This window comes from Oncorhynchus masou, chromosome 27 (assembly GCF_036934945.1).
Source record: "Oncorhynchus masou masou isolate Uvic2021 chromosome 27, UVic_Omas_1.1, whole genome shotgun sequence".
Lineage (NCBI taxonomy): Eukaryota > Metazoa > Chordata > Actinopteri > Salmoniformes > Salmonidae > Oncorhynchus > Oncorhynchus masou.
Genome location: NC_088238.1, coordinates 50,791,828 through 50,805,702, shown reverse-complemented (window position 1 = coordinate 50,805,702; position 13,875 = coordinate 50,791,828). Strand labels below are relative to the sequence as shown.

The following is a 13,875-nucleotide window of genomic DNA, read 5'->3' as shown; positions in this document are numbered from 1 at the left end:
GATACTATTATAAGGGCATCACGTGTATCCTAATGATGCTAACTTCTTCTTCTTTTAAATTGAACTGTCAGAGCCGAAACATCACAAGCTGACGACTTGACTCACACTTGCTGTAAATGTTTGTTGTTAAAGTTCATATGTCTCTGTATTTGCCCTCTCCTCTGTACGTTTGTCAGTTTGGTACCGGTACCGGAGCCGGCTCAGTCGGACCCTCTGGGCTTGCTGGAACACCAGGCAGGGAAGCGGGGGACTTCTCTGACGCGTAGTAACAGCGTGGGCGGGCCACTACAGAGCCTGGTCTCTTACCAGAGACAACCCGGACACGGTGTGTCCACCACCAGCCTGCCCTGCAGCCTGACAGAGGTGGTGAGTGTCCTTAGAATGTTTTCACAATGTCCCAGTAATGTCCTCACAACGTCCAAGTAATGTCCTCGCAATCCTTACCACTTCCAGGACTTGAGTCAATTACATTTCAGCTAAGTCAATTCAGGGTATCAATTGAAATTCATCTTTGAGTCGAAAATGACTTTCTGTTTGTGGACTTTCATTGAAATGTAATTTTCCGGTACTCTAAAACTGCAGCATGCATACTGGCCATGCAGTTACAGTGCATTCGGAAAGTATTCAAACCCTTGATTTTTTTCCACATTTTGTTAAAGCTTTATTCTGAAAGGGATTACTTTAAAAAAAATCATCATCAATCTGCACACAATACCCCATAATGGCAAAGCGAAAACAGGTTTTTAGACATTTTAGCAAATGTTTTAAAAATAAAAAACATAAGTATTCAGACCCTTTGCTATTAGACTCAAAATTGACCTCGGGTGGATCCTGTTTCCATTGATCATCCTTGATGTTTCAACAACTTGATTGGAGTCCACCTGTGGTAAATGTAATTGATTGGACATGATTTGGAATGGCACACACCTGTCTATATATGGTCCCACAGTTGACAGTGCATGTCAGAACAAAAACCAAGCCATGAGGTCGAAGGAATTGTCCGTATCGCTCCGAGACAGGATTATGTTGAGGCACAGGTCTGGGGAAGGGTACCAAAACATTTCTGCAGCATGGAAGGTCCCCTAAAACACAGTGGCCTTCATCACTCTTAAATGGAAGAAGTTTAGAACTACCAAGACACTTCCTAGAGCTGGCCCCCGGCCAAACTGAACAATCGGTGGAAAAGGGCCTTAGTCAGGGAGGTGACCAACAACCCGATGGTTACTCTGGCAGAGCTCTAGACTTCCTCTGTGGAGATGGGAGAACCTTCCAGAAGGACAACCATCTCTGCAGCACACCACCAATCAGGCCTTTATGGTAGAGTGGCCAGAGGTAGGTATCATGCTGTGGGGATGTTTTTCAGCGACCGGGAGACTAGACAGGATCAAATGGAAAGATGAAAAAGAGCAAAGTACATAGAGATCCTTGATGAAAACCTGCTCCAGAGCGCTCAGGACCTCAGACTGGAGCGCCCATTCACCTTCCAACAAATGATATCTTGTGTGGATGGTCAGAAGGAGTTACGCAACTGCCTAAAGCCGTCTGTATGTGTCTCTCTCAGGATGGCCTGGGACAAAAGCGGCCCAACCCCATGCCAGTGTCTGTGCCCTACCTCAGCCCCCTGGTTCTCCGCAAAGAACTGGAGACGCTACTAGAGAACGAGGGGGACCAGGTAATCCACATTTAACAGACCTAAGAATATGTTCAGAAAGATGCAACATTTCAACTAGACAGGAACGCAAAATAGAACCCATAGATTGTTACACAAATTATGACTTATTTATGTGTCAATGATGTCAAGATGCTATTGTATGTGTGTCCCATTGACTTAAGTCATTTAGCAGATGATCTGCTCAGGTTTCAATCTTGCTTTTGCTGTTTCCATCATCCCAGTGACTTGACAGATTTGAACAATAAGCTGTTGTACTCCTTTTGAGCACTGTTTAATTCACAACCAGGTGATCTACACCCATAAATTCTTGAGTCAACACCCCATCATCTTCTGGAACCTGGTGTTTTATTTCTGTCGTCTGGACCTGCCCAGCTACCTGCCTGGCCTCATCCTCACCTCAGAACACTGCAACAATGGAGTACAGGTACATGACCATGCAGAGCACACACACACACACACACACACACACACACACACAGTACTCCTCTCCACATGAGAGTACTGTAACTATAGACTAGTGGTCAATCTCATGCAGATAGGAACATTGCTCTCTCCTTATGATCATGCCGGAGCACTGTTCAAGTAGGGTAACAGAAGATGACTGTGTGTGTCTGTATTTTTAATTCACCATGTTTGCAGCTCCCCCAGACCTCCCTGTCCCAGGACAGTAAACAGGTGTATGTGCAGCTGCTGTGGGACAATATCAACCTGCACCAGGAGCCTGGCGATCCCCTCTACCAGAGCTGGAGGACCCTGCGTGAGTACAGAGAGACAGAGAGCGAGAGCTCGTACGTCTGACCAAGCAATCATCCTCAGAACACTGTGCATTCTCTCTCTGGGTCTCTGTCTGCATGTATGATGTATTTTTGGCCATATTCGTTAATGGACAGCACTTTGGGATGTCTGCTATTAAAAATATCTATACCCATGACATACATTATTCTAATGTATTGAACAATGAATGTAAAGAGTAATGACCCATCTGTTGTTCCCCAGTGGAGAAGAAGGCCACCCTGGCCCCCACGGACCATCAGGAGACACGGACCTTCCTCAACAGCATCGTCCGCAGCATCCAGACGAACGACGTATACGGCCCCATCAATCTGCTCCTCCGAGAGGTCAAGCGGCACCCGGAGGTCAAACGCCAAAGGTACGTCCTCTGAAGCTTATGGTTTTGGTTGATCCATTTTGTGAGACAAAAGCATTGCATTTGTCAATGCTCTCTGTTTGTGTCTGTCTGTACTGTTTTGATCTATTCATGAATTAATCGATCTGTCTCTTATCAGGGGTATCTATAGGGAGATCCTCTTCCTGGCGCTTGTGGCATTGGGACGGGAGAACATTGACGTCGGTGAGTGAACTGTTTTCACAACCCAACACTCTTTAAACCAAGACTTGGATTTGGGTAATTCCAATCAACCACTGTTGTTGAGACTGCTGTAGTTACCACAGCTACTATGAGCTTTTCTATCCTGAGTTTGATAAGCTATGTATAAAAAAAACAAATTCTATTTCCAGGTTTCTATCATGTTCTGATTGGATATTCTTCCCTCCTGTGTTTCCAACAGAGGCCTTTGACCGTGAATACCGCCAGGCCTTTGATGGTCTGAGCACAGAGCAGCTCAAGGCTCTGCACAAGATTGACCGGCCACCCAACAGCAATGTCCAGTGGTGCCTCAAGTGCTTTGGCGCTCCAGTCATCTGACCTTGCCACCGCTGCCCTCTACTGGATGGTCTGGGAAGTGCTCCACCTGTGGCCCTCACTCACGCCGTGGAGAGGAGCAGAGAGGAGACAGAGGAGACAGAGGAGAAAGGGGAAAGAAACTTGATGGGTGTAGTGGTGGGTCAGGGTGTAAGGGAGAATCTTGGACAGATCATTTTTACACCCTCCTATCGCCCAAAGATGGTACTTTTTTTTTATCCCTATCCCGAAAGGCCCTATTGTTGATGTTTTTTCTCCTGCCTATTGTAGCTCTTCCCGCAGGCCGATTTGTAACTCAAATAGTTATTTATGTGAATATTCTGGAGGATGCGGTAGAGACTTGTTCTTTATGAAATGGTGTGTTTCTTTATCGATGTTGTAGAGCGAGTGAAGTGTGTATCTCACTGCCCAGTCCTGTGTGTGACCTTGCTCCAGCTCTGTCCTACTGTCCTGTAGCCCCACGGTGACCTCTAGAACCACCTTGTAGTAACCTAGGAGGCCATTCACCCATGGACAGAATACTGATCGTCACTGTCATTGATGTGCACTTTTAGAAACGGTAACTTTACCAGTCCATTGGTTGTCTTTTTTGTACATATTTTTCTAAATGGGAGAAATTTGAAAACCGGGTTTGCCTTTTTTTCAAAACGAGGAGGAATATTGGTGCCTTGATAATTTCTCCGGTTTCAGTCTTATAAACTAATGTTATTGTCATTTTGGAGGTTTCTCTCGATGCAATTTATTTTTGAGGAGTACTTTTCTCTTGTTTGTGTGTGAATAAGTGTTGGATAAGGGCATATTGAGGCTGCCGCAGACGGTCAGTCAAGATCAGTTCGAGAACATTCCAGAACCCTGCACTTGTGTCTTAAAGAAAAGCAAGAACTATATGAGTTTGGATTCTAACAATATTGACATCCCAATAGGGGAGAGATAGTATACCCATTTTGGGGCTAGACATCAAACATAAGCGTGAATTGGAAGGGAACTGAGATGCCAAACCACTAACATGCAGCTCTTTCCTTCTCCTGCCATCGCTCCATGCCTTAAGCAAGATGAGAGCTGTTCTCTCACATGAAAAGAAACCATGGTAAGTTACTGCGGTAGCTGTTGACCAGTCAGTCAGTCCAATGTGTTAGTTTGTTTTTAACGATTTCATTTTTAACTGCAACGTACAGTTAAAACGATTATGGTAAAATATGCCAAAATATGCATTCATGTGATAAAAAATCTGCTTGTGTACATGCTTGGGTCACTCCTTAATCATAAACCATAATATATAGATTAGTACATCTCCCTTGGAAAGCATCATGAAGCATTGTAGTTATGGCAAATAGTTTTCTTTGGACAAGCTAGCTTTTAAGGTTTACATATTTTAGTGTGGTCTGCCTAAATTCATTTTGTCACGTCTCTTGTTTTCCATTGATTGTGAATGGAATATCAATTTTGACAAAGAAGAGCAGAAGAGACTACACAGAACGTAAAGGACTCATTAAAACCAACACGGTATAGTGTATTCAAACAGGAGAGATGTGCCCAGCGCCTATGAATAGAAGTGTCGATCCTAGATCAGCACTCTAAGATGCTTTAAGAATACGGACCCAAATGACATCCCAGAAAGTATCATAACTCCTACAACGGCTTTACACACCGCGTTGTAGGACAATGGGTGAATATACAGACGTGTGAATATACTGTTCATTGTTCAGATTGCCCTGCTTAGACTAGTACATGATTTAACCACAATTGTTATCCTCTGTTCCAACATTTTAAAGGTTTAAACATCAAACATTACCACCGATGAACATTTCTTTCACCATTTCTTTCCAAATCAGTAAATGGGATGAGGATCTAAAACTGACAGGAAACCTAAAATAAACCTAATTCCAACTATTTGTTATTATGATATGGTAACATATGGACTACAGAACATGTATCAATCCAATCACACAGTGGTGTTATACGTTTGACTAACTTCTTATATTGAAGTGATCCCACCATATGTGGCATTGTACATTTGAGCGTTTCCTGTTGGCTAAGAGCTTATGATGATATGCTCGCCAGAGGATGTACAGAAAGACCGTTCTATTCAAAATGGTTAAACGGACCCTCTACTGTCCTGTGGAATTGATGTGAATGTCTATACACTATTGTGCCGCAATAAATTAGTTGTGACCTGATTCAAAACAAACCCTGCATCTAGTGATTTATTTGCATTAGTCACTGCATTGGTTTGGAGACAATTACAAACCCACTCTTCAACATGGCATTAAGGGAGTACATCTTGCCACCAAAACACCAACACAGTTCTGGAAAAGTAACTTTAGTTATGAATGAATGATTTTAAAATACTAACAATATGTAAAAAATAAATTATACAAATGCATATACTGAACAAAAATATAAAAACTGCATTCAACAATTTCGAAGATTTTACTGAGTTACAGTTCATAAGGAAATCAGACAATTTAAATGATTTCATCTGGCCCTAATCTATGGATTTTAATGTCCTTTCCTTGGCCCCAGCACAAGGTGCACTTGTAATGATTATGCTGTTTAATCAGCTTCTTGACATGCCACACCAGTACAATTTTTTTTTAGGGGAAAATTTAAGCTTTTTAAAGCTTTATATCCTACATGCAACCGCAACATGTTTAGTCTAATCCTGACTATTCTTCTATTCCATAAAAGATGAGATCTATATTTTCAAAACTTCCTAGAAACTGTAAAGATAAATATGTTACTAGTATGCTAAAGTTAACAATCTAATAAAATAGATGTATCTAAAAGAGGCTATGCTGCAAAACAGTGCGTTTAGCTATTTCAGTCCTTGAGAAACTGTTTATTGGCCCATTGGCACATGCAGTTTGTGTAAGATGGACATATGTAGAACCCGCTTTATCTCCTGATGCAGACACACACACAGTACCAGTCAAAAGTTTGGGGACACCTAATTATTCAAGGGTTTTTATGTTTACTGTTTACATTTAAGAATAATAGAGAAGACATCAAAATTATGAAATAACATATGGAATCATGTAGTAACCAAAGTGATAAACAAATCCAAATCCAATTATATTTTCTTTAAAGTAGCCACCCTTTGCCTTGATGACAGCTTTGCACAGTCTTGAAGGAGTTCCCACATATGCTGAGCACTTGCTGGCTGCTTTTCCTTCACTCTGCGTTCCAACTCATCCCAACCCATCTCAATTGGGTTGAGGTCAGGTGATTGTGGAGGCCAGGTCATCTGATGCTGCACTCCATCACTCTCCATCTTGGTCAGATAGCCCTTACACAGCCTGGTGGTGTGTTGGGTCATTGTCCTGTTGAAAAACAAATGATAGTCCTTCTAAGCGCAAACCAGATGGGATGGCTGCGTAATGCTGTGGTAGTCATGCTGATTTAGTGTGCCTTGAATTCTAAATAAATCAGTGTCACCAGCAAAGCACCATCACACCTCCTCATCCATGCTTCAGGATGGGAACCACACGTGGAGATCATCCATTCACCTCCTCTGCGTTTCACAAAGACACGGTGGTTGGAACCCAAAAAAAGGACAGATTACCACCGGTCTCATGTCCATTGCTCGTGTTTCTTGGCCTAAGCAAGTCTCTTCTTCTTGGTGTCCTTTAGTGATTTATTTGCAGCAATTCAACCATGAAGGCTTGATTTCACGCATTCTCCTCTGAACAGTTGATATTGAGATGTCTTTTAACCCAAAATATAAGCTCCTTTTAGTCCAATGTTTGTTAAAGTACTTTTAAAAATTCAAAAATTGACCTAGAGGCTATGATTAAGAAGTTGGAGCTCTTCTCTGTCTGCATTAACAAGGACAACACACCGGTATTTGTATGATTTTTTTTGTGTGCAAATTAACTCAAGTTTATAGACAATGTCAAATGTGATATATCGAAGCACCTGAGTGAGTTGAGTGCGCAATTATCAACCAACCAATCAAATGTATTTATATAGCCCTTCTTTCATCAGCTGATGTCACAAAGTGCTGTACAGAAACCCAGCCTAAAACCCCAAACAGCAAGCAATGCAGGTGTAGAAGCACGGTGGCCAGGAAAAACTCCCTAGAAAGACCGGAACATAGGAAGAAACCTAAAGAGGAACCAGGCTATGAGGGGTGGCCAGTCCTCTTCTGGCTGTGCCTGGTGGAGATTATAACAGAACATGGCCAAGATGTTCAAATGTTCATAGATGACCAGCAGGGTCAGATAATAATAATCACAGTGGTTGTAGAGGGTGCAACAGGTCAGCACCTCAGAAGTAAATGACAGTTGGCTTTTCATAGCCGATCAATCCGAGTATATCTACAGCTCCTGCTGTCTCTAGAGTTTAAAACGGCAGGTCTGGGACAAGGTAGCACATCCGATGAACAGGTCAGGGTTCCATAGCCGCAGGCAGAATAGTTGAATAGTTGTCTTGCTGCTTTTTGTTCTATGTTGCTCTGTCTGTATGCTACGTCTTGCTTGTCCTATGTTGCTCTGTCTGTATGCTATGTCTTGCTTGTCCTATGTTGCTATGTCTTGCTTGTTCTATGTTGCTATTGTCTATATTGTAATTGTTTTTAATAACCTGCCCAGGGACTGCGGTTGAAAATTAGCCGGCTGGCTAAAACCGGCACTTTTACTGAAACGTTGCTTAATGTGCACTGTCCCTGTAAAAATAAAAAATAAACTCAAACTCAAACTGGTGCAGCAGCACGACCAGGTGGACTGGGGACAGCAAGGAGTCATCAGGCCAGGTAGTTCTGAGGCATGGTCCTAGGGCTCAGGTCCTCTGAGAGAGCATACTTAAATTCACACAGGACACCAGATAAGACAGGAGAAATACCCTAGATACAACAGACTGACCCTAGCCCCCCGACACAAACTATTGCAGCATAAATACTGGAGGCTGAGACAGGAGAGGTCTGGATACACTGTGGCTCCATCCGACGATACCCCCGGACCTGGCCAAACAGGCAGGATATAACCCCACCCACTTTTCCAAAGCACAGCCCCCACACCACTAAAGGGATATCTTTAACCACTAACTTACTATCCTGAGACAAGGACGAGTATAGCCCACGAAGATCTCCCCCAAGGCATGAACCAGAGGGGGGCGCCAACCTGGACAGGAAGATCACGTCAGTGATTCAACCCACTCAAGTGACGCACCCCTCCTAGGGCTGGGATGGAAGAGCACCAGTAAGCCCGTGACTCAGCCCCTGGCAGAGAATCCCAGTGGCGAGAGGGGATTACGCAAGTACTTTCCCGAAACTGATGACACAAACAACTGGAATCTTATCCCTTTCATGGCCTGCCTCCAGTCCACTTATCGATATCTGAACATCAAAATTGCAACAAGCGGTTCTGTGAAAATTTCATTTAATCAGAAGCCACTGCCAGATTTCTGAATTGGGCTGTGCTGTTAAGACACTGATGCCCTTTGCAACCACATACCTATATGAGAGTGGATTCTCGGCCCTCACTAGCATGGAAACTAAATACAGCCAGATTGTGTGTGGAAAATGATTTAAGACTGAGACTCTCTCCAGTACAACCCAACACTGCAGAGTTATGTGCATCCTTTCAAGCACATCCATCTCATTAACCTGTGGTTAATGTTATTCACAATTATTCACAATTTTCAATGAACAAATAAGTTTTATATGTAAGATAGTTAATTAAAGTGCAAAATGATTGATTTATTATTATCTTATTATTTGTGCCCTGGTCCTATAAGAGCTCTTTGTCACTTCCCACGAGCCGGGTTGTGACGACAACTCACACTCATTTTCATGTTTAATAAATGTATAGTGTGTGTGTGGCAGGCTTACAATAATGGCCAAAAACAGCATTTGAGAGTGCGCTGACCCTGGTGCAAAAGGGGGTATGCAGCTTGAGGTTAAATGTTTGAAGGGGTACGGGACTATAAAAAGTTTGGGAACCGCTGCTAACTGATTGAGTGGTCTGTTCATAACATTTAATTTGGTTAGACTGCTTAAGGGTGGCGTACGCCGCCTGCCCAACTGTTAACTATTTAATATAGTAAGAAAAAAAATGCATGTTCATTGAGCAGCTTTTGTTCTGAAGTAGTTATCTATTGTGGAGCATTGTAAAACTTATACATTTAAAACAACAATCCAGGAATTGCATGTAAAGTTCTTGTTGACCCTTACAATAATGCCACAGTTTTTTATGATGGACAAACTATAAATAACTGCAACAAGCAACAATTTCAAAGATTTTACTGAGTTACAGTTCATCGAAGGAAATCAGTCAATTGAATAGAATTCATGAGGCCCCACTCTATGGATTTCACATGACTGGGCAGAGGCCCACTCACTTGTGAGCCAGGTCCACCGACTGGGGAGCCAAGCCTAGCCAATCAGAATTAGTTTTTCTACAGACAGAAATAGCATTTCCCATCATCCTGGTATCAGATAAGATGATTACACATCGGCTCATCCCAGACACCTGTTTGAGAAGTCTTTTGATCAAAGGTTTGTATTTAGAGTTTTATGGTGGTGTGCAAACCAGCTCTTTAGGTGAATTACCTCAAAATCCTGTTTGTGAAGTTTAAGGTTTTTGAATTAAAGGTTCTTCTGTGCAAATCAGCTTATTGGGTGCATTAGCCTACCACTGCCTGTTTGAGATCCCTGCATGTCATACTGTTCCTTCTGCTGTTGAATTGTGCCTGGGGCATATTTCTCTCAGGCGACCCGGAGATGCTGCAAATTAATAAGCTGTCTGCACCGCATCAAGCCAAACCATTTCTTCAGCCTCCTGAGGTTGAAGAGGCGCTGCTGCGCCTTCTTCACGATGCTGTCTGTGTGAGTGGACCAATTTAGTTTGTCTGTGATGTGTATGCCGAGGAACTTAAAACTTACTATCCTCTCCACTACTGTTCCATTGATGAGGATAGGGGGGTGTTCCCTCTGCTGTTTCCTGAAGTCCACAATCATCTCCTTAGTTTTGTTGACGTTGAGTGTGAGGTTATTGTCCTGACACCACACTCCGATGGGATAGCCCTCACCTCCTCCCTGTAGGCCGTCTCGTAGGCCGTTGTTGGTAATCAAGCCTACCACTGTTGTGTCGTCCGCAAACTTGATGATTGAGTTGGAGGCGTGCGTTGCCGCGCAGTCGTGGGTGAACAGGGAGTACAGGAGAGGGCTCAGAATGCACCCTTGTGGGGCCCCAGTATTGAGGATCAGCGGGGTGGAGATGTTGTTGCCTACCCTCACCACCTGGGGGCGGCCCGTCAGGAAGTCCAGTACCCAGTTGCACAGGGCAGGGTCGAGACCCAGGGTCTCGAGCTTGATGACGAGCTTGGAGGGTACTATGGTGTTAAATGCCGAGCTGTAGTCGATGAACAGCATTCTCACATAGGTATTCCTCTTGTCCAGATGGGTTAGGGCAGTGTGGTTGAGATTGCGTCGTCTGTGGACCTATTTGGGCGGTAAGCAAATTGGAGTGGGTCTAGGGTGTCAGGTAGGGTGGAGGTGATATGGTCCTTGACTAGTCTCTCAAAGCACTTCATGATGACGGAAGTGAGTGCTACAGGGCGGTAGTCGTTTAGCTCAGTTACCTTAGCTTTCTTGGGAACAGGAACAATGGTGGCCCTCTTGAAGCATGTGGGAACAGCAGACTGGTATAGGGATTGATTGAATATGTCCGTAAACACACCAGCCAGCTGGTCTGCGCATGCTCTGAGGGCGCGGCTGGGGATGCCGTCTGGGCCTGCAGCCTTGTGAGGGTTAACACGTTTAAATGTTTTACTCACCTCGGCTGCAGTGAAGGAGAGACCACATGTTTCCGTTGCAGGCCGTGTCAGTGGCACTGTATTGTCCTCAAAGCGGGCAAAAAAGTTATTTAGTCTGCCTGGGAGCAAGACATCCTGGTCCGTGACTGAGCTGGATTTCATCTTGTAGTCCGTGATTGACTGTAGACCCTGCCACATACCTCTTGTGTCTGACCGTTGAATTGAGATTCTACTTTGTCTCTATACTGACGCTTAGCTTGTTTGATAGCCTTACGGAGGGAATAGCTGCACTGTTTGTATTCGGTCATGTTACCAGTCACCTTGCTCTGATTAAAATCAGTGGTTCGCGCTTTCAGTTTCACGCGAATGCTGCCATCAATCCACGGTTTCTGGTTAGGGAATGTTTTAACCGTTGCTATGGGAACGACATCTTCAATGCACGTTCTAATGAACTCGCACACCGAATCAGCGTATTCGTCAATGTTGTTGCCTGACGCAATACGAAACATGTCCCAGTCCGCGTGATGGAAGCAGTCTTGGAGTGTGGAATCAGCTTGGTCGGACCAGCGTTGGACAGACCTCAGCGTGGGAGCTTCTTGTTTTAGTTTCTGTCTGTAGGCAGGGATCAGCAAAATGGAGTCGTGGTCAGCTTTTCCGAAAGGGGGGCGGGGCAGGGCCTTATATGCGTCCCGGAAGTTAGAATAACAGTGATCCAAGGTTTTGCCAGCCCTGGTGGCGCAATCGATATGCTGATACATTTTAGGGAGTCTTGTTTTCAGATTAGCCTTGTTAAAATCCCCAGCAACAATGAATGCAGCCTCAGGATGTATGGATTCCAGTTTGCAAAGAGTCAAATAAAGTTCGTTCAGAGCCATCGATGTGTCTGCTTGGGGGGGAATATATACGGCTGTGATTATAATCGAAGAGAATTCTCTTGGTAGATAATGCGGTCTACATTTGATTGTGAGGAATTCTAAATCAAATTGAGTTTCTGTGATCACACCACGTCTCGTTAGCCATAAGGCATACGCCCCCACCACTCTTCTTACCAGAAAGGTGTTTGTTTCTGTCGGCGCGATGTGTGGAGAAACCCGCTGGCTGCACCGCATCCGAGAGCGTCTCTCCAGTGAGCCATGTTTCCGTGAAGCAAAGAACGTTACAGTCTCTGATGTCCCTCTGGAATGCTACCCTTGCTCGGATTTCATCAACCTTGTTGTCAAGAGACTGGAGATTGGCGAGAAGAATGCTAGGAAGTGGGGCACGATGTGCCCGTCTCCGTAGTCTGACCAGAAGACCGCCTCGTTTCCCTCTTTTACGAAGTCGTTTTTTGGGTCGCCGGCTGGGATCCATTCCGTTGTCCTGGTTGAAAGGCAGAACACAGGATCCGCTTCGCGAAAGTCATATTCTTGGTCGTACTGATGGTGAGTTGACGCTGATCTTATATTCAGTAGTTCTTCTCGACTGTATGTAATGAAACCTAAGATGACCTGGGGTACTAATGTAAGAAATAACACGTAAAAAAAAAAAAAACTGCATAGTTTCCTAGGAACGTGAAGCGAGGCGGCCATCTCTGTCGGCCTCGCTTCACGTTCCTAGGAATCCTAGCAATATGTTTTATGATTTATAGCTAGTGAAATTCTTCTTAGTCCTTAAAATAATGTTAGCTTGTAGTTCGCTAATATCAACTGCATTATACCATAGTTGTCCCAGGAAAGTTATGTATGTGATGTTGTAAATTGATGCCTGTGTCTTATTCCAGGAGCGTTATGTCTGTGTGTTGTGTGCTATGGGCTGACTTTGGATGCAATCAACTCCATAGACAATGTTGATCAATCTTCATGCTCCTTGGACCGAGCAGGCCCATAACCTGAAGCCTTCCAAGCTTGTGTTGGCCTGCAAGACCCTCCACCCCGACCCCCTCAGTGTCACAGTAGCTTTACACACCCTGACGCAGGGGGCCTGAGCATGAGACCCCCCCTGGTGGAGAGGCTCTTCAACCTGAATCAGCTACCCTTGTCCGGGTACGACATGTTCGGCGTGTCCCCCTTCATGTTTTCCTCCAAGCCTCTGGATGTGGTGGGCTTCTAGCTGTGCTACACAGACGAGAGTGGGAGCCTGGTGCTCCACGAGGCAAATTCATGCGTACATTTTTTATTTACCAACCATCATTACAACAATCTTGCCCGCTGACTGGGTCGTGAAGTGATCATCCAACTCCTAAGCTTTTATAATGAGAGTGTTATCCCATTCAGAGGTACCTGCCACATTGGGAATTCAGGAGTGTCCATAGAAGAATTTAGACAGAGAAGACCAATTGAGGAGAGAACTCAATATCCACCATGCATTATAGATAGCCTACTGCAGTAGCCTGGATACATGTAGACATCCACTTTGTGTAGTGTCATATCCACTATGCATTACCAATTGTGCGCCGCCCTATAGGACTCCCAATCATGGCCGGTTGTGACACAGCCTGGAATCGTACCAGGGTCTGTAGTGACGCCTCAGCACTGACATGCAGTGCCTTAGACCTCTGCGCCACTCGGGAGCCCAGCATTTCTTTTGAAAGTTTACACAAACACTGGTATATTTAAAGCTATTGTGTAGGCTATATTTAAAGAAATACACTTTTAATAAAATACAAATATATGTTATTGGAATTACTCAATAGAGTCTGCAAAACCGAAATGGGTATCTTGTGTACTGGTGACTCTTTACACCAACCACTCCTATCACTGCAAGGAAATAC

At 44.2% G+C, this 13,875-nt stretch overlaps 1 protein-coding gene across 1 annotated transcript in view; it reads left to right on the top strand.

Moving 5' to 3' along the window:
- Positions 1-4,613, top strand: part of LOC135516357 (DENN domain-containing protein 4C-like) — a 51,386-nt gene extending 46,773 nt beyond the window's left edge. The window contains exons 28-34 of the mRNA XM_064940615.1: positions 177-366; positions 1,562-1,672; positions 1,959-2,096; positions 2,312-2,429; positions 2,669-2,822; positions 2,959-3,023; positions 3,241-4,613. Coding sequence (XP_064796687.1) covers positions 177-366; positions 1,562-1,672; positions 1,959-2,096; positions 2,312-2,429; positions 2,669-2,822; positions 2,959-3,023; positions 3,241-3,377 — 913 coding nt within the window. The 3' untranslated portion in view covers positions 3,378-4,613. The remainder of the gene's footprint in view (positions 1-176; positions 367-1,561; positions 1,673-1,958; positions 2,097-2,311; positions 2,430-2,668; positions 2,823-2,958; positions 3,024-3,240) is intronic.
- The last annotated feature ends 9,262 nt before the right edge of the window (positions 4,614-13,875 follow it).